The 26,621-nt window shown below is 45.6% G+C and overlaps 1 protein-coding gene across 2 annotated transcripts in view; it reads right to left on the bottom strand.

Moving 5' to 3' along the window:
- Positions 1-1,775: 1,775 nt before the first annotated feature.
- HIKESHI (heat shock protein nuclear import factor hikeshi) overlaps positions 1,776-26,621 on the bottom strand; it is a 174,191-nt gene continuing 149,345 nt past the window's right edge. For both annotated transcript variants that reach the window (XM_069203988.1, XM_069203989.1), the window contains one exon: positions 1,776-4,257. In XM_069203988.1, the coding sequence (XP_069060089.1) occupies positions 4,203-4,257 (55 nt within the window). In that variant the 3' untranslated portion in view covers positions 1,776-4,202. The remainder of the gene's footprint in view (positions 4,258-26,621) is intronic.

Genomic DNA, 26,621 nt, shown 5'->3' with positions numbered 1-26,621 from the left:
AATTTTCCAACATTCTGTTCACCTCAGGATGATGTAACAGTTGTCTTATGCTTAATTCCTCTCTTTCTCTCACAAAACTTCAGTTTCTCTTGAGGTAAACTGTACCCATTCTTCAATCATTGCCATTGAAATGTTCAATCTGTCATTGGTTTGCTATTCAGTAACAACCTCAGTCAATTGTATCTTTCCCCTTCATCCAGTACTCTCCCTTCAACTGACCTCCTAATATTCATATCACTAACCAAATTACATCATGTTCTAGGAATGCCACAGTGATGCACTTGCTGGCCAATGCAGCAACAAAGATTAACTTGGTCCCTCTGCAGAATTGGTTAGCAGCATTACACTACTACTTTTTACAGTGTTTGTTCAGAAAACCATATTGGAACAGCAGCTTTTCCTCACTTATATCTGCAAAAAAATAGATTTTTTATATATAGAGTGTCTTTATATAAGTGTTAAAGGCACTATAGTAGTTTGGTATTATTTTCTAATAGAATTATTTGGTATTTATGTAACACATTTAGCAAAAAATGTTTAATGCATTTAGATATTTACATCTTGTTTAAAGTAACCATTTGTTTACGATGGAATGTGTTACTTTTAGTGGGGAGAACCTTGTTTTCAAGATGGCTTCTAGGGTCAACAAACAGACACAGTCAGCTTCTGCTCCTAAAAACCGTGCACCTCATGCATTGCATGAAAGTTCTTCATAGGGAAACACAAAAAGCACGAAGGTGGGCGAGCATGACTAATGGGCTGAATTAGAATGTGCGAGAGAGTACTCTGTTGCAATGTTGATGGAGTATCCTCTCTGCCAAACTGAAGGTCTGCCCAGCTGATTTACACTTGAGCAGATCTTAAGTATGTCAGTGGTGGAGACTACTCCGGCTCCGTCGCTCCCATCGGGTAAGGGTCATTAGTTTTTGTTTTTCCATAAACAAACTCCTGCTATGGGATTTTGTTTTTGAAGAAATAAAAAAAAAAATAAGAGTTTGACTGGTGTCTATCACGTTTGGCAGAACTAATCGTCAAACTTTTAACTCATTGACAGGAACTGCTGTGACAGCAGTTCCTGTCAATGACTAGAGTTGTCCACTGGGTCGGCAGACAACTTTAAATTCAGAGGACAGGTAATCTGTCACAGCAACAGAGTATTTTACTCCGTCACCCTGACAGAGTAACTACTATCCTTCGAACTCTAAGTCAGGCCCGAAGTATTGGTGGCTTTAAAACAAACAAAAAAAAAGGAAAAAAAGAAATAGGAACTGAAACATTTGTTTCTGGAAAGGGTTTTAGGATCCTGTCCTCAGGCGGAGAGATATTAGAACATACAAATATTACTGAAAATCCGTGGTCGAGAACCCGCAAACCAGGTTGGTGTCATGGATAGATACTCAGATACCTATTGATCACTTATTTCTGTGTGGCCAGTTCTATTTCCTGAGGAGAAACGAAGTAGCACTGAGCAAAGTTTACATCTTCATCATTTTCAGTTCCTTGCATGATCAATACAAAAACGGCTTAAAACTAAATCAAGTTCTTCCCTGGGTCGGAGTGCTACCATAAATGCTCAAATAATAATAATTGCCAGAATGGCATTTGTGAGGTTTTGCTTTGGATTACTATGGGCAAAAGGTATACGTTCCCTAGCAAATGTGTGCATACTAAGATCTCTTGCTCGTACGGTAATACTGTATTGTGAATCTCTTGATAATGTGTTAATGAATAGTTTACTATGGGGAAATTGCTGTTAATGAACATAGACAACACAATTTTGAGGGAAAACAGTTTATTTTTCAATGACAAAAAATAAAAAATAAACAAGCAGACTGTGCAGAAATGGAAAAGCAACAAAAGGCTCCAAGTTATATAAATTCCATAGTTACAAAGGTTATAGGCCGTTATTTGGAAATTGAAGTATATTGTTTGAATTCCATGCCATTCACAAAATGCCAAAAACTAAAAATGCACACATTAAATTCTAGAGTGATCTGTCAAATGACATCTTCCTGAAAACAAACAGATAGTTTAAAACTGTGTGTGTGTGTTTGAGGGGGGGGAAGGTTTTTGTGTGTGTATGTGTTAACTGAGGAGAATTATACAGGAGTAGATCATTTCAGATATGTTTTCCTTCAGCATTTTATTACTGCATTAATCACTGGGTACTCACTTGTACTACTTCATTCGTATACAGTAAATGTCAAACCTCTATGCAAGGAGAAAAGAAAGTATTTTATTTGAAAATATAAAACTTGTTTGTCTGTAGGACTTTGTCAATACTTGAAAAAAATGCAGAAATTTCAAAGGTGAAATAATTTCATCATGACACTCATGCCGTGAGAGAATAATGAAATCATGCATCATTAAGAAACACATAAGAGGGGTTCATTTTTTAGGTTCTGAGCTCCGATTATGGACTATAGTTAGCAGAGGAATATTGTCTTATATGGTTCAGTGTTCTCACGGCAGGTGCACGGTCCTTGGTCCCAACTTGTCACCATCAAAAAAGGATTTTGCCTCCACTGTCTCGAATGGACAATCTGTGCATGCTTCTACCATATTGTCCTGTGTCTGCTGGGGGCATGGGTTTGGTAAAGGAGTGCACCATTAGCTAATTTATAAAATAAAAAAATAAAAAATAAATCACTCAATCTACCTGAAAAAACATGCATTTTTGTTCATCACTGGAGCTAGTGGTGAAAGTGGCATATTAATTACCACATTATAAATCATAAGCACTTTCGATTATGCTTCTGAAAAGTAGAAGCCACAAAGAATGTGAACACGGCCAACGGTGCCCGTTCATTCCATCTTAATCACAGTTATGTTACGATCTTTAACTTGCCCTGCTACACATTTGAAGGAACAGTTAATGAAGACCTAAGAGCTGCATTATTTTGCAGAGTTGATGATTTCTACAAGGTGCACTCAAATTGATTTATTGAGAAATGTAGTACAGCCTACGCATTTGATAAATGGACAAAAGCATACTTTTTAACATTAGATGTTTTGTTGTACATGCTAGTCCATATAGAATTCTGATTTCATGAAACGTTTTGGCTTCAGTACTTGCATGTCAATAGTGGCCTTGATTTCCAAGAATACCAACAGAAATAAAATAATGAGAATCACTCAAGGGAAGACACCAAACCCCCCCATTTTATTGGTGTATAATCCGCCTACTGACTGCAAAATGTTTTTCCTCGGTTTAAAAGAGATATACTCCCAAAATGCCACCCGAATCTGAAGGTTGCTCAAAGAAACCGCTAAAACATTCTTACATTATGACGGTTGTGTCATATCTTCTGCCAATTATATCAATCTTCATATGTACAGCAGTACCAAGTAGCAAAGTCTTTCATTACAGGAACGGCTTTGTCCTGGGTAATAAGTTCCACCGCTCACCAAGTGACTGATACTTTTTCCTTGCCCAATTTCACGCAAAATCATACTGCTGGAAATATTGCATTGAGAAACAAAGAGGCCTAGAAAGTTGTGGTTCCAATGCCACAAAGACTTTGAAAGCCATATTTGAGCCCACATCAACAATTGTGTGTGTGTGGCACTAGCAGAGTCAAGTTTCAGTAGGCCACATTAACATAGTATAGTTATGAAACCTTCACAGCTGAAACGATAAAACTTACTAAAGCGAAACCTTGCTGTATGATTTCCGCTGAATCAAAAGGCAAAAAAATGAAGTTGATAAAAGAATAACTGCGTGAAGGGACGTCTACCTCTGAAACCGGAAAAGCATACTTCTATGCTAAAGAAGTTAAAATATATATTTTAGAAGTGCCTGGCAAAATGTTGGGTGCTTCACGCACTTAAAGGACACATTGTTTATGATGTAAACTGGGCAGGTTCATGGTTCGAAGTCGAGGAGTATTCAAAACTAAACAGTTTGCAAAGTCTGTTTACATGTGTGCATCCCTCACTTCAAAATGGCATTTCTCAAAATTCTGGAATTAAAACAATATAATTACAAAAAGGCATGGGGAAAACCTTAAAACAGGTTAAATGTGTTTGTCATTGTAAAAATTGTTCTTGTTGGAAAAACATACTGTTATATATTTGTGATATTAAATACTTTTTTGTATTACTTTATGACTTCGCTGAAATAGTTCAAATTGGACTCATTCCTCAGTTTACCACACAAATGTCATTTTGAAAATCAAAGCATGTGGCAAATTTCCTGGAGTTCATGTTTTCCAAAAGAGCGGGTTCTGCGTCATTCTTCGTTGAAAGTTTTCGTACCTAGAAAACAACATGTTTATTAAGGTTTTGCACTGTATACATGTATACGAGTCTTTGAATGTATGTGTTGCATGGTAGCAGGCATAAACAACTATGACTGTGAAGCACAAGATAATGTTCAAGGCACTATCACACATTCAATGCCGTTCTTTTTAATTAATAAAGCGATCAAGCTCAACAATCATAATTAAAAAGTGAATCATGTTACATTAGGAGGAGGACAATTCCAGTGGCGGCTGGTGACATTTGAAACTGGAGGGGTGTAAGCATTGTGGATGAGTGTAGTGTCACGAGTGAAGCGACCGTGCCAGACTGACAAAAGGTGAGCTGGAGGGGCTCTCGCCCCAAGAAAGCAGCTTTCAGAAAGCCAGAGTATTAATAAAGTAATTGGGAATGTGTAGTCTTGAAATAATTAAACACATTAAAAACTGTCCCATATATTACTGCATCCCTGCTTCCATCCAGGCTATCCATTTAGCCTGATTGTAATATTTTAAAATAGTAGGGTTGAAAGTAATCGCCCGATGAACATGTCACCCTTGATTTAGCAAAACAAAGGCTCCTCTGAAGCTAAAAAGTAGCTCACGAATGTCATTGGCGCTCCCTGTAAACGAACCAATGGCCAACATTTTAAGGTGACCTACCTGGAACTAGAAGAAATTCCCAGTGGGCCCTTCACAGCTTATGAGCCCTGCTGAAATCAATAGCCTGTTTTCTTTGAAGCAAAGCATACACAACAACAAAGTGCGGGCCAGGCCAGAGATTTAATTTCAATTAATGTGATGACGGCAGGACTCCACCTGGAGTAGGCAGCAGTATCGGCCTGAGTGGTGAGGGTGCGGCACTCCCCTTGCAACCTCCCTGGGTCTTCTCCAGTGTGGGGAGCAGCAGCAGGGTACAACTGCTGGTCCTGGCAGCCTCTCACCGGGGACTGGGCTTCAGCTGCTGGGACCTTTCTTATTCCACAGGGAGGAGAGGTCACAACAGCGCCGTCGTTGCAAGGAGTGGAGGCCGCCGAGTGTAGGCAGAGCCTCCGGCGCCTTTCTTTGAGCAGAGGCCGCTCCTCTGGTGGCCTTTCAGTGCCAGCCTCTCAGGCGGGCCAGGACACAAGTACAGACTGTCATTCCCTTCACAGGGGTGACACTACAGAGCTCTAGGCAGCTTTCCTCCGCTCGCATCTCAGGCAGGAGACACTGCTGCTACTGGAAGGGACCAGGCCTTAAGACAAAGCAGTCTCTGGAACATGGTCTGCCCAGCTCCCTTCTGAGCAGGGGGTGCCTGGCTACAGTCTCTTTAGGGGGCCGGTGAGGCAGGGAGGAACTGACCCAAGAAGTGAGTCTGTTTCTGCTTCTTCTGGGCGCTAGAACAGGGGTAGCACTGCGAGTGATGAGGGGCCCAGTCACTCATAGCGCTTTCTCACCCTTCCTCTGTACACATAAGAGTTGGCGCTTTGGGAAGTTAAGTGAGTGGCAGAAGCCATCTATCCGGCCCCTCCATGGGGCAGTTGTGGGAGGAGAGAACCAACAGGAAAAACAGTAATTGGCAGGATGACCAGTCGCTGCTGGATCGCGTGTTTATCTACTTGGGCTCTGGTGCGCTGCGCACAGGAGTTCAGCCTGTTACCGTCCATTTTAGAAGGACGTGAAGTCCACTTCCCCATCCTTTCGGTTGTTACCAGATGAGCAGTGCTGAGAGAAGATCTCAGATGGATGTGACAAGCGCTGTGGGGACACACTCTGTGTCAATGCTGTGCCCTGATCCTGTACTTCCCTGGGATGCTTGAAAATATTTGTAGGTGGTAGCCTTCCTACAGCTCCCACTCTTCCAGCCCTTGCCTCTTGTGCTCTGGGGCATACCCAGTGACACTCCTGTGCTCCTCAGAATCCAATATCGAAGTCTGAACATGTCAAATTCAGCAAACACCACCTGAGCCATTAGTGTGCTTTAGTTGATGCTGGAACTTGTGTATAATCAGTGGCCATACTATACTGGTGTCTATGTGACTCCATAACCAATGTCAATCGAAAAAATAAGAACATGCAACAGAAAGAGCACAAATAAATAAAAAATATATAATAATCCTAAAATGCAACATTTAGCGGGAGAGTTAAAAAAAAAAAAAAAAAAACATGCCTTAGAAAACACTGCTGCCATTCTAGGCCCCTTCAGATACCTCCATAAAAACTTGTTGTACAGAGATTTTCATTTTTGATTTGTGTTTTTGTATCATTAAAGAAGTAATTTAGCTTGGGTAGACATTGCTAATCCAGACCTAATTTTTCCTCAATGACATTTTAAAAAATGGCAGATGTGTTGCAGTGATGAAGCAATATTTCAAGAACCATGAGACCCATATACTTTATTTTGGTGTCAAAACATAGGTTTTGGGGGTCAAGTAGTCTCAGAGAGACAGAAAATGACTCCTCAGAGCAACCCTTCAGCCATTTCCCACAATGACAGCTCTAGAATGATATGTTTTAGCCATCATACTGGTAATTTATTTTAATATTGTTTTTGTTTCAGGTTTTCCGTTAATTCAAATTTGGTACACATTTCATAAATATGAGCTAAGTAGGCGGTAGCAGAGAATCTTTACCTCCTGACAGTTGCTAACTACAAAATCTGAGGACTCCTCCAACAAAGAAAAATGTGTCATATGCCAAACTAATTCAAAAGAAAAGCTAATATCAACTGCGGCTGGGAAGAAGAGAGTTTGAGATGCTGCAGAAATATGACATGACAAACTTCACACAAGACTGAAACTGACAAGTGAAGAGGATCAAATATTTTGCTACAAGTTGTATACAATGGAAAAAGCCTGGGGTTGGGGGACTGAGGGGATTGGCAAAAAATAGCAGGAACCAGTGAATCATATCAAGAATCCGAGTCTTCTTAGAAAGTGACAACAACCAAACCCAATACCTATCCACTTAGAAGATCGATGGGTACCCCTCGTCCACCTCTAACAACTGATCAGAAAGCAGAGTATCTTCAATGTGTTATATGTGGTTAAACTAGAACAAGGGCCAAAGGGATTGACAAAAGAACAAAGTACAGGGTATGCGAGTCTCAAAGGACAAACATGTTTTTATCTGCAGATAGTTTCTTCCAAGATGAAGTTTTCAGCCGAGTAGCTGATCTAAACAGCACGGTGAATGTATTTGAAACGGATTTGTATGCCCATCCAAACTACATGCGTGCATACTTTAGAAAATATGAATGTACAACGTGTGCCCAGCAGCAACGTAACCACCAGCTTTCAGTTACTTTTGCACTCTTTGAAAAAGCATATTAAGTTTTAAAGCCACTTTTGACTGATGACTACGGGTTTACACTCTGTGAGATCATAGAACTAATGGTCAACATTGATGACACTGTATTGATCCTTAACAATGACATTAAGATTTTTCTGGTTAGAATGTACTACAGAATTTGTTTTTGTTAGTCTAACAAAAAGAATGAGCCACTTATGGTGCTCTCCGCTGATCTGACTCCTGAAATTCTTGTTGCCAAAATAAGATCACAGGATGCAATAAAATCTGCAGCAACCATTTTAAGAAACGCCCTGAAAATATTTAGATTTTGGACTCAATGACAAATTTTGTGATGACCCAGAGCTCCACAAATCACGGGAGTCAACAACATTCAGCACACGATACTGTCATGGTGCTTTTTCAAGACTGGCTGAGGACATGGATCTTTTTCTACCTTATGCTGCGGTACGCAAAGCTGATTTAACTGAATTTATCATATTGCTTATTTGGTGCGGACTAAGGGATGAAGAAAAGCCACTTCCTCCATGAGCTGTAATTCATGCTCTGATCTCCTAGAAAACCCTTTTACTGAAGAAGGTTGGGTTTTTACCAGTAAATCCATCTCCAGTCACAAACTATGCAACAGTATACACAGCTCTAAAACATTTCCAAAATGTGCATGCTCAGCTTGCAGACCAGCCTATCCTGCCAATTTTCTGCGATTAAGGTGTTTTCCATTCTGTAGCTCACATTTTTATGACCAATCTAGTATAATTTGCTGATCGTTATCCAATGATGGGTGTTTTCCACATGACAAAAGTTGTGTTGTGCAGGAAGTTCTCAGTGCACGTGACAGACGATGCACTTATTGAGGCTGAAATCTTTGGAAGCAAAACTGTCCAGTCAGTACTGAGCAGAACTCATTATGTTCATTCGTTACAAGCTCATCATATCTGAGGCTACAGAAACATTGCATTTGAATGCTTTCTGAACAAGAATGACAAATTAGGCTTTGCATATCTTAGCTCAGAAGTGAACAAGGCATGGCGTGCACTTCATTCGAAAGATATAATGCAAAGCTAGGCAATGTTCATATAGAGTTCAAAATCAGAAAACCAAGTTCGTGGAGTTTGTCAAAGAATGTGAAGAAAAATCAGAACTTTGCAAGTACTGGGGAAATGTTTTTCACAAGATAGAGCTAGTGAAAAACTTGGTATATGCCGATAGGGAATGTGATTGGGAGCTGCGCATGAAGACTGTGGAGTCAGTGATTACTGTGTTTCACTAGTTTGAGTCCATAAAATAACTGAGATACACTCCTGGTATTTGGAAAGAGAGAAGAAGCTAGAGGTGGAAAAACCATAACTCTACAGAAAATTCATCCAAAGACATTTTGTGGTGAAAGACAGCAAGGAAAGGTTCAATGCTGTGGCTCTAGATATGAAACTGGAACTGACGATCCAGAGATCACAGAAAAGCTCCAAGGGAATTGTTGTTTAGACACATAAAAGTGAATATGTTGCTCAATGACAGCTAGTTTACCATGAAGTTCTTTCTATAGGCAGTGTTTTCAGAGAGATGACAAATTCAAAATTAATGGACCATCGTTAAACTGTTCCTCACCACAAACTTGTGGGAAAGAGAGGGGAACATTTTAATAAACATGTTGACAGCCTCCATCATTTCATGCAGCAAGAAGGAAATCCCTTTGAAATGACTGAGCCTGTACGGCTACACAACTTCGTATCCAAACAATATGTGGATACTGAGATAAAGACACGTCTACTACCTGGAACATGTATCAAAACTATACGCAGAACTGAAGCAGGAGATATTTGTATTGAAAGAGAAAAAGCTGTTTGACATAATCACTAAAGCTAAACTTCCACGCTTTAGTTGCCATAGTAAGAATTTTGTCCAACCAGCAACCACAAAACAGGTTATAAAAAAACAACTTTCACAAGCACATAGAGAGATGGATGTAGCAAAAATAAGGGCTGAATTTATCAAGGACATTCGGTTGCATGATCTTCTACCAACAAACACATTATCTGATGGAGTTGGTGCAACCAAACCAGTGAAGCAGAAGCGCATATAATAGCTAAAAAAAAAAACACTTTCACCTGAAGAATTTCAATTTGAAAAGGTGTCCTCATTGAAAACTGCTGTTGTGGACTATATGTCACAATTGCGAAGTCAAGATTTCATCCATGTAGAACTTCAGAGAGGTCGTTCAGACTGTTCTACAGATATCAAAGTCAGTGTGCACCTTTCAAGAACTGCACATTGTCTTACCTTGCCTGCATCAAAAATGCGACATCTATACCTCTGCGACTTGATAAATTCTGGTCATCAACATTGAAGAAGCTGAACTTGGAAATGTTAACTCGCCAAAGCATTGCTGATGCTTCAGTGAACACTGAATTTCCAATTATTGCAAGCAGAGTGATTGTCAATGAGGAGTTGGTGCCTGCAGAGATATATTCAAAAGGTATGGGCCATACTGTTAAAGAAGCAAATTGGAGGAACCGGTTCTTTGTGTTTGAGCGACATGTTAAGTGGGCTGTTGGAAATGGTTCCAATCAATGTCATTGTACTGGCAAATGACACAGATATTATTGTGCTGCTTAGATTTCTTGCAATGTTCATAAGTCAAGGATTGTCAGTTATGGAACAGGTGAGGAAAGACACTTAATCCTGCTTCATATTCTGTACATGAAACCTGACCCAGAGATGCTCAATTTTCTTATCAAGGCACGTATTCACACAGGAGATGACACTATGAGCAAAACTGGAACAAAGCTTGGAGCTTTAACTGCTGAACCTGTAAGTTTCTAAAAGGATTTGCTGAGACAGAAGAAAAATGTGCTTTTAAAGACGTAGAAAAATACCTTGGGCGTGTGTGGAAAATGAGTTCTGAGTGTCAAACATTTGATGATCTTCAGTACAGTGAGTTCAAAAGATCAATCCCACTAAGTGACCTTCCACAGACGTCCTAGTCTGTGCGTGGAAACATTAAAAGAGCGTTTTACTTGATCAGAAGATGTGTACAAGTTTTGGATCATGCATATGTAGAATAAGATCTGTGTGAATTTGGTTGGAAAAGATATTGATGGGGTGCTAAAACCTACCAAGTTTCTAAAGCCCACAGAACTTACACGTACATGTACTTGTAAAGCCTTTTATACAATAAGTTGTTCCTGTCGATATGCTTTTCTCAAATATTCAACATTATGCAAATGTACCATGAGCGACTTCAGAAACAAATAAATAAAGTGAACTATGAAATATATCTAAAACAGGAGTGATAAACATTATTTTTCATAATCATATCATTAACATTGTTTGGTGTGTACATAAAATGATTAAAAGCCATTATTTTGTTGTTCCATTTCTATATATGTCTCTTCTTCCTCTATTACAGCTTGCATTTTGGAAAATGGCGGAAGGGTTATTTTCCGTCTCTATGAGACTACTTGACCCCCAAAACCTATGTTTTGACACCAAAACGAAGTGTATAGGTATCATGGTTCCTCAAATATTACATCATCACTGCAACACATCCGCCATTTTTAAAAGTGTCATCAAGAAAAAATTTGCCCAAATTAGCAATGTCTACCAAGCTAAATTACTTCTCTAATGATACAAAAACACAGTCACCAGCAGGATGCCAGGTAGCCTCAGAGTCATTGTCACCGAAATTCAGCATAGAGGCTGAAATATCGGTATCATAGCCTGAATATCCTGGACTCACCGTTCAGGAGGATAAACCTGAAACTGCCCTGTGTCCAGAACAACTCTGATGAAAGGGAGCATCTGAGGGAATCAGGTTTGACTTCGGTATGTTTATTGTGAACCCCAGTGGATGCAGGAAGTGCGCCACAGTCTTAAGGTGGGAAACGACAGCCTGGGGCAAGCCCGCCTTCAGCAGCCAGTCATCAAGATAGGGGAAGACTGAAATCCTTGATCAGCGCAGATAAGATGTGACCACCGCCACCACTTTGCTGAACACCAGAAGGGTGCTGGTAAGGCCAAAGGTGAGAAAAGTGAACTGAAAGTGCTCTTGGCCTACTGTGAACCTCAAGTAATATCTGTGGTAGGACGAGGATATGGAAATATACATCCTGCAAATCCAACTCTACCATCCAGACACCTAGGACCAGGGCAGATATAACCTGAGCCAGAGTGAGAATTTTTAACTTCTTCTTGAGAAAGAGATTGAGGGACCGATGGTGTAGGATAGGGTGGAGGCCCTTGTCCTTTTTGGGTACCAGAAAGTTGTGGGAATAGCAACCACAACCTACTTCTGGCACAGGAACCCTCTCTATGGCTCCCTTGGCCAAAAGAGCCGTAACGTTTTCTCAGAGAAGTGCCAAGTGATCCTCCATCATCCTATCATCCTATCATGGTGGCATGGATGGAGGGGTAGTCTCGAAGGAGAGGGAGTAGCCCCTCTCTTCTTCGCAAAGCCCACCTGACATCACAGACTGCCAACAGAGCAGGTGATGGCAAATCCAGCCTCCAACTGGTCCCTGGTGGGGAACAGTTAGATTAAGAAGGTTTGGACACATCTTTGGGGGGAGGGAAAGCTGGAGAGGGGCGGGCTGGCCAGACCGCTGGCACCCTGATCCATGAGAACGGTGGATCCCACGTCCCCAGCCAAGCAGAGACTGGGTAGTATGCGCAACACGGTGGCTGGAGGTCAATGGACGTGGATGGGCACCCCTTCCACAGCCACAAAAGGGACAAAAAGCCGACCTGCGAGGCCCAAGGACCTGCCCATAGCACGAGAATCATTTAAGTACTCTAACGCAGAGTCTGCTTTCTCCTCAAAGAGACGGGTGCTATCAAAGGGCATGTCCATAAGATTTACTTGGACATCCCCCGAAAAGCCAGACACCCTCAACCAGAAGGGGTACCTCAAAACCACTGTTGAAGCAACTGCTCTGCCCAGTAAGTGTTGTGTCTAGTTCACACTGGATCGTAAACATTGCTGTGTTTCTCCCATCAGCAACTGCTTGGGAAAGTACAGCCTGGGCCTCCTATGGGACTGGTGACAGCATCTGCGCAACCATATCCCACAGGGTGTGGGAATAACAACCCAAAAGGCATGCAATGTTCACGGCTTGCAATGCCAGGCTGGCAGAAGAAAACTTCTTCCCTAGTGTGTCCAGCATTTTGAATTCCCTCTCTGAGGGTGCGGAAGGGAACGCGCCCTGGAAGGTGAAGGCTTGGATGACCAAGCTCTCAGGGGTGGTGTGCTGCTTCAGGAAACCCGGGGTAATTCAGTGCAGGGTGATGGCGGGCAATTGTCCTATTCATAGGAGCGCCTGCACTGGGTTTGGACCAGGTACCCGACAGAACATCAGTAATGGCTTCATTAAAGGGGAGCAGGTGTTCCGAGGAGGAAGCTCCAAGGTGAAGCACCTCTGTCAGGATATTAGTCCTGACTGTCAACAGAAGGCAGCCGGAGGTCCAGGACTTTGGTTGCTCTCCGCACCACCACTTAATATGACGCTCCCTCCTCTGCAGTTACTGTAGGGGAAGACAGCATGCCAGTATCTGTGGAGGTATCCAGTCCACTGGCTTCACCCAGGTCCGTACGCCAGTCAATGGGGTATTGGTGCCGGTATTCTAAAGGGTCCAGTGACCCCTACCATTCCTCACCGTAACCTAGCCCATAGGAATAAGGCTCAGGTTCTGCCATGGGGGTAAGTCCTGTCTGTGCCAGAGCCGGTGTTGTACAACATCCATCCGGCTCAATGTCAAAGTCAGTAATGGGGATGGGACAGCACTGCCCGGGGAGCATCAACACTGGGAGCGCCAGCGTCTGGACTGGAACCAGGGAAGGTTGAATGGGGGCAACCGACGTCAATCTGGATCCAGTAACAGGCCCATGGGTCCCCCTCGGTGCCGAAGCAGCTGCTGCGGAACCCAAATGTGCCCATTCCAACTCCACAGGGCCCGAAGGTGCACCAGCAGAGTTGTAATGCTCAAAAATGAGGTGCCTGGCCTCATAAAACTCCTTAAGTTGGGCAGGGGTCGCTCAGGCTCTCGGAAACCCGGGGAGGTGCGGACACGGCACAGACGCAGGCTCTGCAGATGGAGGCCTCGATCAATGGCATTCCCACCCCCTCATCTCGTTGGCCGATGGATGAGGTGAAGTCGAAAAATTATTCCCATTCTTCAACTTCTTATGGCTCAACTTACCCGATCGTCCCGAGGACTTGGAATAGGATGCCGAAGAGCGGGCCGGGGGACTCCACGACCGATCCAGAGACCTTCCTCTCGACCGAGATTGGGACTTGCAGAGCTGAGCGACGGGTCTCTATCAACTTTAGGGACTGCTCCCTCAAAGCCTTCGGATTCACGGGCCAGCACTGGGAGCAAGACTTCAGGTCGTGGTCACACTCCAGACAAAGACACAGTAGGTGCAGATCTGTCACAGACATAGCCCGATGGCAGGATTCGCAGAGCTTGAACCCAGTCTTACGCAGACATTCTCAATGCACCAGGAGTAGATATACTCAAAAAAGTTTTGACAAAAGTTGAAAATCAAAAAGTCACTGCGGGGTAGATCTTTTTTTCCGAGGAGCCAGGGTGGCACCTAGCACCTATATAGGACCCACAACGTCATATCTGGCACTGACGCCGACGGACAGGAATCCAACTGACACCAACCAACAGTTTCTCAGAGAAACTGCTCGAGAAAAATCTCCAGATCCAGACTGAGGCCTGGGGAAAATTCTAAGATAAGGAATCTGCAACTAGATCTTTCTAGCAGAGATAAGAATTTCACAGTGAAAACGTAGAAGTTTGTAAAATAAACATTCAAAACTAAATCCTAGAGAAAGGGGGTGATTGTTACGATTCAGCGATGGAGATTATGGGGAAAAACAATCTAGGATCCCACTAATATAAGTGACTATGTAGTGCAAAAATGTGTAACAGTCTGGTTCTGTTGTAAAGTGGGCCAGGTTTGCAGTATTAAAAAAAAAAAAAAAAACCTACAAACAAAACAAAAATGCCTTAAGATACATGCATTTTATTGATAGTTATATTTTCAACCCTACAACGGTGAAAGTTTGAGACAGCGCAGCCAGTATTAATTTTTGTGGTCTGTTTTTCGCTGGACAGGTTTTCAGGTAAATGGACTGTCTTGCAGACTAGATCAGGGAGTACAGATCGGGCGCAAACGATGGCAAAGAATCTCTAAATACCCAAAACCATGCATGAGCCTATGTGTGGTGTTATGTAGTGTACGTTTGAGTACCTTCTGGGCCACTGGGGTGTATATAAGCTACTTAAGAGCAACTGGACTAGCCATCACTGATCTTAAAATGACCTCTTGATAACACCTTAAGTCGTCTCCACACATGTCAAAACTGGGCTCGGTTCATTACCCTGACCGCAAACAGAATCATTTATATTCATTTGTACTAAGTACAGCCCACAACACTATGGAAAAATCAACAGATCCAGGCTACTAGAGTACAAAAACCTACAAATTCCACCCCTAACATGCCTGTATTAGGCAATACATTGATCAAATTAACAAAAGTTAGCTGAATGCCACACACTCCCCAATTTATTGGAAGGTTAATCAATTGAAAGATTGGCTGTCAAGAATGTGTAGCATCCAAAACATAATCTAAGAAGATGTCACAGCCTATTTCACAGCTGATTTCCTGTCAATACAGTGGAGGAGCCACTGAATATCACAATTAAATACAATTAGATAACATTGCAGGGCCCTCATTCAAGTCATATGAATACTCACTAATAAAATCAACTACCTTTTCTGCCCCCTTGACATGTGCTAAATTATTACTCTCCAACAAAGTGCCTCTGCACCATCCCCACTAGTCCTTTTGAGTACAGTGCTTACCAACAACCTTCAGGTTTACTTTTGTTTTGGACAACTTGATCATCTGGGTTAAAGGCAAATCCAAAAGAGAAGAACACTCCACTTGGGCTCTACCCAATTGTCTGCACAACCTACTCGCTCACAAAGCTGTTTCAATGCTGAACTCCACACATTAATGTGCAGTTTAGGAACTTCAGAGTCACTAGACCAATTTACGGGAGAGCGCACAGTATGTACGATACACTCCTGCAGGTAAAAAAAAAAAAAAAAAAAAAAGCATGTTCAATGTCCAAGAAGTTCTACTTCATACTAATATCAATGAACCATATATTTTTCAACAAATGAACTGCTCCAGGTCTACAAAGAGTGCATATCCTTCAGCATCCTCATCCACCATGACTAAAAATGCTGTAATTATTCAACAACAAAATGGACACATGCATGCGTAGCGCCACCTGGCCCTCTTAAACCCCATAAATTCAGACCCAAATCTCGGCACATCTTTGCTGATGAGCACTTCAAAAACATCCTACCTTTACTAAACAAGCGTTTGCAAAGCCAATAGGTCTTGTCTATGTGACAGCTACTGGCTTTGCCAATGTCTTTAAGCCATGTTGTACATTACCGGTACTGCTGTTGCGCATGACTAAATGTTAGTGGCGTTGCATAGAGCAAAATGGAGTAGAGTGGCTTAGCGTGCCAATGAGTGGAGTGATGTATACCACAATGGAATGGCACAGAGTGGAATGGCGTGGAATAGAGTGGTATACAGTACAGGGGCACAGAGTAGAGTGGTATAGATGGAGTGCTATAGAGTAAAGTGGCGCAGAGAGGAATGGAATGGCATAGGCTAGAGCGGAATAGAGTGGGGTGGAGGACAGTGCATGGCGTAGAGTACAGTGGCAAAAAGGAGAAAAGCGGCGTGGAGAAGGGTGGAGCGGCGTAGAATTACAGAGTAAAGTGGAGTGACAGAGTGAAGTCATATTACGGAGAGCAGTATTGTGTAGAGTGGAGTGGCATGGAGTAGAGTGGCATAGATTAGGTTGGTACAGAGTGGAGTGGGGTAGAGTAGAGTGGTGTGCAGTAAAGTGGAGTAGAGGGGTGCAGAGTGGGGTGGAGTAGAGTGGCGCAAAGTGGGGTGGAGTATTGTAGAATGGTGTGGAGCTGGCATAGATTGTCATAGCGAGGAGTCGAGTGCCACAGTAGAGTGGTGTGGTGTAGAGTGGAGTGGAGTGGGGTACAGTAGAGTGCTCAGAGTGGAGTGGCAGAATAGGATGAAGTGGGGTGGCGTAGAGTGGCATGGAGTTGCATAGAACAGAGTGGTACGGAGTGACAGACTGCAGTGGTGTAGTGGATAGTGGTATAGAGTAGCATGGATGACCTGGAGAGATGGGGAGTGGCATGGAGTGGTGTACAGTAAAGTGGATGGCATAGAGGTGTGGGGTGGCATAGAGGTGTGGAGTGGCACGGAGTGGAGCTGAATAGCGTGGAGTGGTGTAGAGTGTCAGAGCTGTAGAGTGGAGTGGCATACAGCAGGGTGGAGTGGTGAGGAGTAGGATGAAGTGGCATAGAGGAAGATGGAGTGGCGCAACAGAGTGGAGTGGAGTAGAGCAGTACAGTTGAGGGTGTAAGTAACTAAAGTCTCAATTGAGATGGCAGATAAGGTGAAAGCAACATAAATAAGAAGCCGTATGCCTATGTTAAAAGCAGGAAAGCGTAGTGCATGTCCAGAGAGGATGGCAAAACACTTTAAAAAATTAAAAATAGTTATTTTAGCAAAATGATGAGGAAGCACAATACGAGTAAGAAAATATGTACTTGGTCCATGCTCCTCGGAGGATCCAAGACAGAAAAGGAAGGAAAGCGTATGGAAGCTAAGCAATCGAAAGATTGGAAATGAGCGTGACAATGAAAACAACTGATGTCATGCTGTAGTGGAGTTGGAAGCCCACTGAATTGTAAACAATAGTCTTACAGCACAGTGCATGCACTGTGTAGGGGAGACCTAAAGAGCAGCTTTCACCAAGATATCTACAGTGGCTGAAACACGACCAACAACAGTAAGATCATAGTTGTGGGACAGTAGCCTTACTTAGATGAAGACCTCTTTCTTTCAGGTAACATCTTGCAGTGAAAGAAATCACTCAATATAATATTGAAGTGTCTGATCACTGCATTAACAACTGTAGCTGGAACACCATCTGATTACAGGAATTCTCTACATCTGGGTCTTTCCACAAAAATAATATGTTTTCTGCAGCCAATTTGAAACGTGGCGGCCTGTTCTAGCACCTAAAGGCAACATGTAATATACTAATTTATTCCTATTGCTAATCTCATGTCAGTAATTCATTTTAATAAACATTTCTTGGAAGATATTTAGAAGTCAAATATTGCTTCTCACCAAACAACCTAAATACCTTCAAATTATACCATGTCAGAACTACACATTGTTAGTTACATAAATGAACAAATAAAACTCGTAGATAACCCATCATTATAGTTGAGCCTACGACAGCGTTTACGCTTTTGAGACACAATGGTTTACAAAAATGGCTTGTACCCTGCCTATCCTGCACCTTTTGTTGGCTTCAGTATCACTCAGCTTTACTTCATCCTAAGTGGCCAGTGCAGGCCAAGCGTCACTTCTGTTCCTTTCTGTGGCACATGAACCAAGCACAGATTGATTAATCTTAATTGGTGTCCATTATTTGCCCATGCTGATTGAGGTACTATTTTTCGCCCCGTGTTGATGCTTCATCTCCCACCCACCACTTTTACATGTTGCTGCCTGCCCCCTTCTCCAACAAACAAATCATCAAATTCCAAGACCTTCACTATCAATCACAAAATAAAAAAATAAAATAAAAACTTAAAAGTAACTATAAATATTACAACTACGTTACTTATCCCTACACTAAGGGAAACTATTAAACTACTACACTACAATCAACCTTGGTACCACCAAACAAGACCAGAGCAAGTTCAAAAAACAATTTCTTCATGTTTTAGGATACTTCAACTGACTCACAAGAGGAAGAGACCAACCAATTGGAGTAAATCACTACCCCAAAAACAAAATATTTAAAGAGGTGCCCAGGGGGGGCGTGGCTAACCACCCAAGATGGTGGACGCGCACTGGTGAGGCTCCCGGGCCAGCCCCGGACAAACTTATGAATATGTTTGCCTAATCACATTTCTGCCCCTGCCTGTGCTGCCACACAGAGCAGAATGTGTGGTGGTCTGGGAAGAGAGTTAAGAGCCGCTTGGAACTCTGGGAAAATGACTGGGCTGCGGTGCTGCAACTAAGCGTGACACAGCCCGGACTGTGCTGTGCGCGGAGGAGGCAGAGGCCCTGGAAGACAAGGACTGAGGCTGGGGCCGCTGCAGGACAACTGCGGTCAGAGCTGCTGAGGGGTGGGGAGTCCCTGTGGCCCCCTGGAAGACCCTGGACCCCGCTAGAGAACAGCCCAAATATTGCAGCTGCTGGAGCCCGGAGGTGAGTGAGTGGGAGCCGGCAGGCCATAACACGTTTAATGAGCAGTGCCTGGACTCTCTTATCGGGAGCCTGATGGTGCAGCCTTCTCTTCCTCTGTGGGTGCAGAGTCGGCTGGGGGAGCAAACGGCTGAGGCTGTTGTTTGCGTACTGGAGGTGGTTGACTGCAGTGGCGCATAAGCCTGACCGAATTGCGTGCATCAATCGCTGAATACATTCCTGCGAGACGTGCACATCTCAGATTGCCCAACACTTTAGCTCCCATCAATAAACCCTCCAACAGACGCTCATCCGAGTAAGCCAACTGGTTCACCCCAGCCCTCAAGGAGTCCAAACAAAAGTGCAGATGCCTCAAAAGGAAATGACGCACCGACAAGACCCCTCCACCAACCACGATGCCTTCAAAAAATCCTTAAACACCCACCATCAGCTCATCAGGACCATCAAGAGAAACGCCTTCCAGGAACGCATCAACAACAACGCACACAGCAGCAAAGAACTCTTCACGATCTTCAGCGAACTGACCAACCCCAGCACGATCTCCACAGACATCCTCCCATTACAAGAACTCTGCAACAACCTCTCCACCAACTTCCACTCGAAGATAGCAGACATCTATGGCAGTTTTCTGACCCAGGACCACCTAACAACGTCATAGCCCCCACCAAAGCTCCACCAAACCCCCACCATCTACTCTGCTACTCCAACATCTCCGACAAGAAAACCCTCAACATCATGAATTCCATCCACTCCGGCTCGCCCTCCGATCCATGCCCCCATCACATCTTCAACAAAGTAAGTAGCACCATTGCACCCAAACTCCGGCACATCATCAACCGCTCCTTGGAACCTACCACCTTCCCAGAAATCTGGAAACACGACTAAATCAAGCCCTTACTGAAGAAACCAGCCGCCAACCCAAACAACCTCAATAACGTCCGGCCCATCTCCCTATTCCCCTTCCCAGCCAAGGTCATCGAAAAGGCTGTCAACAGCCAACTCACCAAACACATCAAACTCTACAACTTCCTTGACCCCTCTCAGTCTGGCTTGGATCACTTCCTTCCTCTCTGACAGAACCCAAAGAGTCCGACTCTGTCCCTTCTACTCAGAGGCCACAAAGATCATCTGTGGCATCCCGCAAGGCTCCTCTCTAAGCCCCACTCTCTTCAACCTCTACATGGCCCCTCAAGCTATCATCGCCAGACACCACGCACTGAACATCGTCCCATACGCCGATGACACACAACTAATCATTTCCCTCACCAACGACCCGCACACAGCCAAAGCCAACTTCCACAACGGAATGAAAGCAGTTGCCGCATGGATTAAGGAGAGCTGCCTCAAGCTAAATACCAAAAAAAATGGAAGTCCTTGTCATCTGCAACAACCCCTCAGTGTGGGACATCTCCTGGTGGCCCTCAGAAGCGCTCCAGCCCTCACCGATCACGCTCGGAACCTCAGATTCATCTTGGACTCTCAATGAACCACCAAGTTAGCGCAGTCTCCTCTGCCTGTTTCAACACCATGCGTATGCTTAGGAAGATCTTCAAATGGATTCCCACCAAAACCAAAAGAACAGTCACCCAGGCCCTCATCAGCAGCCGTTTGGACTATGGCAACGCACTCCTCTACGCCGGAACCACCACCAAGGTACTAAAAAGACTACAGCGCATCCAGAATGGCTCCGCCCGTCTCATCAACAACACCCCCAAACACAGCCACACCTCTACCCTACTGAGAGACCTGCACTGGCTCCCAATAGACAAGAGAATTACTTTCAAACTTCTCACACACGCATACAAAGCCCTTCACAACGCCGGACCAGAATACCTCAACCAAAGTCTCCACTTCTACACGCCCACCAGGCACCTCCGCTCCGCCGACCTCGCACTCGCGCCGTCCCACACATCCGGAAGGCCACAGCAGAAGGAAAGTTCTTCTCCCACCTCGCCAAGACCTGGAACTCCCTCCCGATCCACCTCAGAAGATCTCCCACGCTTTCCCATTTTCCCAATTCAGAAAGGACCTCAAAACTTAGCTCTTCACCTGATCTCCTCTGACCTTCAATTACTGCTCCCCCACCAACCCCCCAGCACCTTGAGACCCTAACGGGTGATTAGCCGTGCTCTACAGTATTAACTGTTTGAGTGATTGATCTAGGAAGCCGATCAGTGTTGCCGCAGCTGGGGCCGCAGGGGCTGTATAAAGGGCAGCATAAAAATCTCAAAAAGCACTGTTAATGTCTACTTGTGTAGTGTCCAAGTTCTGCGTTTGAGAGTGTACGCCCGTTATGGGGGTCAGGAAATGGGGGGGTGGCATATAAGGCAAGTTTATAATGTGCTGCATCTGTCAGTGTTGGTGTGCGTCTGTTGTACATGTGCGTAATAGTCAGTTAATCTCGGATGTTCTAGTCCTTCTGCCTGCCCCACTCTTACCCTCCTGTACCTTTGGATCTACCTCCCCTCTGGCCACTGCTTGTTCTATTGTGGACATATTATTTTAATTTTTTTAAGAGCCGCCAAAGCCTCATTCCAAGCGCCCACCATTGTGCCAATTGTGGCACCACGAATCACTACCTTGAAAGCCTCCCACTCATGTAGTAACAATGTAGCTATTCCTGTGTTTTCCACAAAGTAATTATTTATAGTTTATGCCAACGAGTCTCTAAAAGGGGTATCTCCTAAGTAGGTGGGCTGCAGTCTTCATGTGGGTATGGGTGTCTGTATTTTACCCCACTGCATGTCAACTCCAGGGGGTTATAATCAGACAGTATCTTCGCGAGGTAGGTTGTTTGTACCTCCTCATGCAGGAGCTGCAGGGAACACAGGAATCTATCAGTGAGTGTATGTAGCCTGTGGGGGTATTAGTAAAAGGAGTATTCCTGGTGTCCCACATTTCAGGTGCGCCAAGCATTCACCAGTGACCAACCTGACACCCACTGCTTTAAGGTCGCCACTTGATGGACTGCTGCCGCGCCCAGTAAAGGAGGATGGGAGCGGTCAAGTGTTCTATCCAATATCTCATTGAAATCTCCCCCATCGCCCATGGGCACCGCTGCCAGTCAGGACCATTGACAGGTGTGTCCAGTAGGCCTCCTGACCTGTATTAGGTACGGATATACAGCCCAGTATTAAAGGTTCCCCATCCAGTGTACCCCTCATGAGGACATATCTGCCCTGTGTTTCTATTTGCACCTCCAATGCCATAAAGGGATCTCCCGTCTTAAGCCATATTGCAGCTCCTTGGGCGTAGCCCGAGTAAGACGTGTGAAATAGTTGACCTCTCCACTTCCTCTGTAACGTTTGCGCTTCAGGTCTCAGTAGATGTGTCTCCTGCAAAAAGACTATCTGTGACTGTCTCCTAGGCATTTGTGCTAGTATTCTATGCCTCTTATGCAATGTGCCCAATCACCTTATATTCTGGGTCAGGATCTTGTATGAGGTCACATCAGATGGCATAATATGATGTATAGAGTCCCATTAATGGAAGAAATCCCTCGTACAGCCCCGTGTCCACCTTCTTTATCAGGAGTATCTGCCTCTTGCCTTTTAACATATAACAACCTAATTCTCGGTCCAGCGCTGTGTGGCCGTTTGACCAAACATAGGGGGTCATTACAACCCTGGCGGACGGTGTTAAAGCGGCGGTAAGACCGCCAACAGGCTGGCGGTCTTTTATTCCGTATTATGACCATGGAGGTTACCGCCATGGTCATCCGCCGCTTCACCGTTCCGCCCGCCAGCGCGGAGACGACCGCTGGGCTGGAGACCTGGGTCTCCAGCCCGGCGGCGTCACAATACCGCCGCCGGTATCCCGACCCCCACATCACATAACTCACACACACACAACACGCACGCAGGCACCACCAACACACAAACACGCACACACACCAACATACATGTCTACATCCACACACTCACTCAGACACGCACACCCATATACAGACATACACGCACACATCCATACAGACATACATACAGACATACACGCACTCATTCCCAACACACGCAACACACCCGCAAGCATACACGCACTCACACCCCCCCTCTACATACACAGACGCACACCCCCATGCACCCACACAACACACAACACCCCCAGACCCTCCTCCCCTAACGGACGTTCGACTTACCTTGTCCGTCGATCCACCGGGAGGGGACGGGAGCCATGGGGGCTGCTCCGCCGACACCACACCGCCAACAGAACACCTCCGCACGGAATCACAGGACGTGATTCGCTGGGTGGTGTTCTGTTGGCGTGGAGGAAGAGCAACCTCCACTTCCCCGCCGCCCGCCAGTATGGCTGTTGGCGGCTCTCCGTCGTAAAAAGGAGAGCAGCCAACAGTCATAATACGCCGAGAAGCTAACCGCCACTACTGGCGGTCTTCCGCACGGCGGTCCCTCGGCGGTCTTGTTAAAAGACCGCTGAGGTTGTAATGACCCCCTTAGTCTGTAACAACAACAGCTTGTACAACAAACAATGCCTACGCACATTTGGGGGTTGTTAGCCAGCATTTACGTTTCCAAGCTTCATTCCGTGGGAAGTGGCCGAGCCCAGGACCCAACAACACAATGCACACCTGCCCATGCCGCCTAATACCATGTGAACTTTTCAACCTTGAGGATGGCAGTGTACTACTATGAATTACCGGGCCATCAACACACTCCCCCTGCGCCTCATTAATGGTGAATGTCTGTAGAACCAGTTTGAGAGTTGCAACAGTACTTAGCCCAAGTCTATCCCGGAGTTAAAGATCTCAAGCCAGCTGAGGAGTGATAGAGGGGAATAAGGCAAGGCTACCTGTGGAATCAGAGTCAGTACCCCATCCTGTGACCTGCTGGAGCCTTCTCGATCAGCACAGGCACAAAGCTGTGAGGCCGATCTAAGTGCCACCACACAGCCCATCAGGGCTTGCAGTGAAGAGGGCGCCAGGCCGCAGGCACCCCCCCTCCGAGCAGCTAGGCGAGGGTGACAGCGCCTCCTCTGGGGCTGTGGGGGATTCCAGCTCCCATCTCCCCGCCGGTCAAGATCTGGGAAGGTTTGGTCCAGCCATTCGCGCGCCGCTTCTGAAGTAAAAAAAAATCACCCTCTTGTCATGTCGAATTCGGAGCCTTGCCGGGAATATCAGCGCATAAATGAGCCCAGCCTCTCTCAGGTCTTGCTTAAATCGCTTGGAAGGAAGCACGCCTTCGTTGAACCAACATTGTGTAGTCTGGAAACAGTGAAACCTTTACATTATTTCCTAGGATTGGGGACTCCTCTCGTGCACCCCTGAGCAGTGCATTACAGTCTTTCTAATTCAAGATTTTTGCCACTATAGGTCTGGGTGGCGCTCCAGGGTTAGGCTTTTTGGTTGGAACCCGATGCGTCCTTTCAACCACAAATATATCCGACAGGCCCTCCAGTGCTACCACCGTACGGAGCCAGTTTTCTTTATATTGTGTTTGCAATTGGCCTTCTGTGCCTTCCGGCATACCCAGGATATGGATATTGGTTCTGCTAGCGCGTCCTTCAACATCTTCTGCCCGTGCCTGGAGCCGCCCCAGCTGCTGAGTTAGATTATAGATTTTTGGGGCTTGAATATCATTAGCGGGTCCCAAAACAAAGAGCGTGGTTTCACTAGTTTTGACACTGTCTGCTAGTTTGCGATCTTAGTCCCTGAGGAAAGATACGTGGGTGTAGAGTGCTCCCATCCATGGCTCAGTGGCGAGCCGGGACTCACAGATTTCCTGCAGGATGAGGTCTAACTTGTCCTGGGGTTGTACATCAGCTGTGGGAGGCACACTGGACATCGAGACTTGAGACAAGGAGCCTTCTGAAGGTAGGGAGCTGGAGGGTGCCCAGGATTGTCTGCCTTCAAACTTTGTTTTTGTTTTCCCCATGGCTGTTTATGGTCAGGCCTATCAAGTGTTCATTAGGAAGTGTATCAATAAGAGAGAGACGCTGCACCCTTTGACTGCCACGTTGTACTTCTCCACACATGGCAGCCAGTTGCGCAACTCCAGGGGGAGCGCAGCTGCGATGGTGTCTAGTGGGCATTGCCCCATTTACTGGTGCCAGGTAGATATTGGATAGGGAAGCCCTCAGGCGGTCACATCATGTCACCCACTAAAGAACTATCCGGTGCATCATGCCAGCATGGCGCGTAGACCTCCCACTAGTCTTTGACCAGCTTCAGTGGTTGAGTGGGGGCCGCTCCGCTCTCCTCCCACTCCCGGGTCAACCTCACTGCTGGGTGGTAGGTGAGCGGGATGTCGGTTGGGGGATTCGTTGAAGGTAAAGTGGATTCAGTGGTGGCCGGTCTATTGGAGTTCGGTGATGTGGCTGATGGAGATGTGGTTGCTGGCGGGAAAGATGGGGTCGAGTGTGTGTCCGGCAGAGAGGGTAGGTGAGGTGATGAGTTGCTTGAGTCCGAGGTTGGCGAGGTTTTCGAGCAGTGTCGTGGAGTTGATGTCATTGGTGTTCGCCAGGTGGAAGTTGAGGTCCCCGAGGAGTAGGTAGTCCTTGGAAGCGAACGCGTGGGTGGTGGCGATGTCAGCAATGGTGTCGAAGAGTGGGGGGCGGAGACACGCCTGCCTGTAGATGAGGGTGCCTCACAGAGTGGTGTTAGGGTTGGTTCCAATCTGGAAGTGGAGGCGTTCTATGTTGGTTACGGAGCCTTCGGTGCTGGAAGAAAGGCACAGGGAGTCTTTGTGGACGATGGCGATGCCTCCCCCGGGGCGGTTCGTGCGATCTTTGCGGATGATCTTGTAGCCGTCTGGGATGGCGATGGCAATGTCTGCCGCCAAAGAGGGATTAAGCCAGGTTTCTGTGAGGAGGGCGATGTCCGGGGTTGTGGTGTCGATGAGGATTCAGAGTTCGATGGCGTGCCTGTGGATGGAGCGAGTGTTGATCAGGATGCATCTGAGGTTGTTTTCTGTTTAGTGGGTCTTCGGGAGAGGGCTTGCGTGATGGTTCGACAGGTGAATGGTCCCTTGGTGTTGCCTGGTGATGGGTGCTTACAGTTGTTGTTGTGTCCTTGGTTGAGTGCGATGAGTGCTGATGAGTAGCGGTGGTGGGCGGGAGGTCCAGTGGTCCTAGCTCTGATCGCGGTCGGGTCACGGACGGGTGCAGACGGGCTTGCCTGAGGCATGCCTTTGGCGCCCCAGCAGTCGCCATTAAGTAGGGAGGGGGAGGAGACGACAGCTGGGAGGCAGGAGCAGGAAACAGCATGAAAAAAAGGGGGGGGGTGGCCATAGGGGCAGCAGCGGCAGGAAGAGGAAACGAGAGAAGAGGGGCGGGACGCAGGGGCAGGGAGAGGGGGGAGAGTGAGAGGGATAAGCGAAAGAGCGGAGTAAGGGGGAAAAAAAAAACAAGGAAGAGAGAGTTTAGTATTTAGAATTTATAGAGCGCATGGCGACCCGAAGGCATCCCAGCGCTAAAAGCAACAAGGTACGAATAGGTGGAAGAATCGATACTAATTACAGAATAAAAAAGTTTTAAGCTTTTTCCTGAAGAGGCGCTCAGAGGGTTCATAACGGAGCTCCATAGGAAGGGTATTCCAAAGGTGGGAAGCCTTGCTGGAGAAGGAGTTGATGCCCCAGGCTCTCTTGGACCGAGAGATGTGTGCATACCTAAGAGAGGAGGAACGTAAGTTCCTAGAAGGAATATGCAGGAAAATACGTTTCCTCAGAGAGATGGGACCTTCACCGTGTAGGGCCCTATGGACAATGCAGAGAGATTTAAAATGGATCCGTTCTTTGAT

Source organism: Pleurodeles waltl, chromosome 8, assembly GCF_031143425.1.
Source record: "Pleurodeles waltl isolate 20211129_DDA chromosome 8, aPleWal1.hap1.20221129, whole genome shotgun sequence".
Classification (NCBI taxonomy): Eukaryota; Metazoa; Chordata; class Amphibia; order Caudata; family Salamandridae; genus Pleurodeles; species Pleurodeles waltl.
This window is presented reverse-complemented; position numbering and strand designations above follow the sequence as displayed.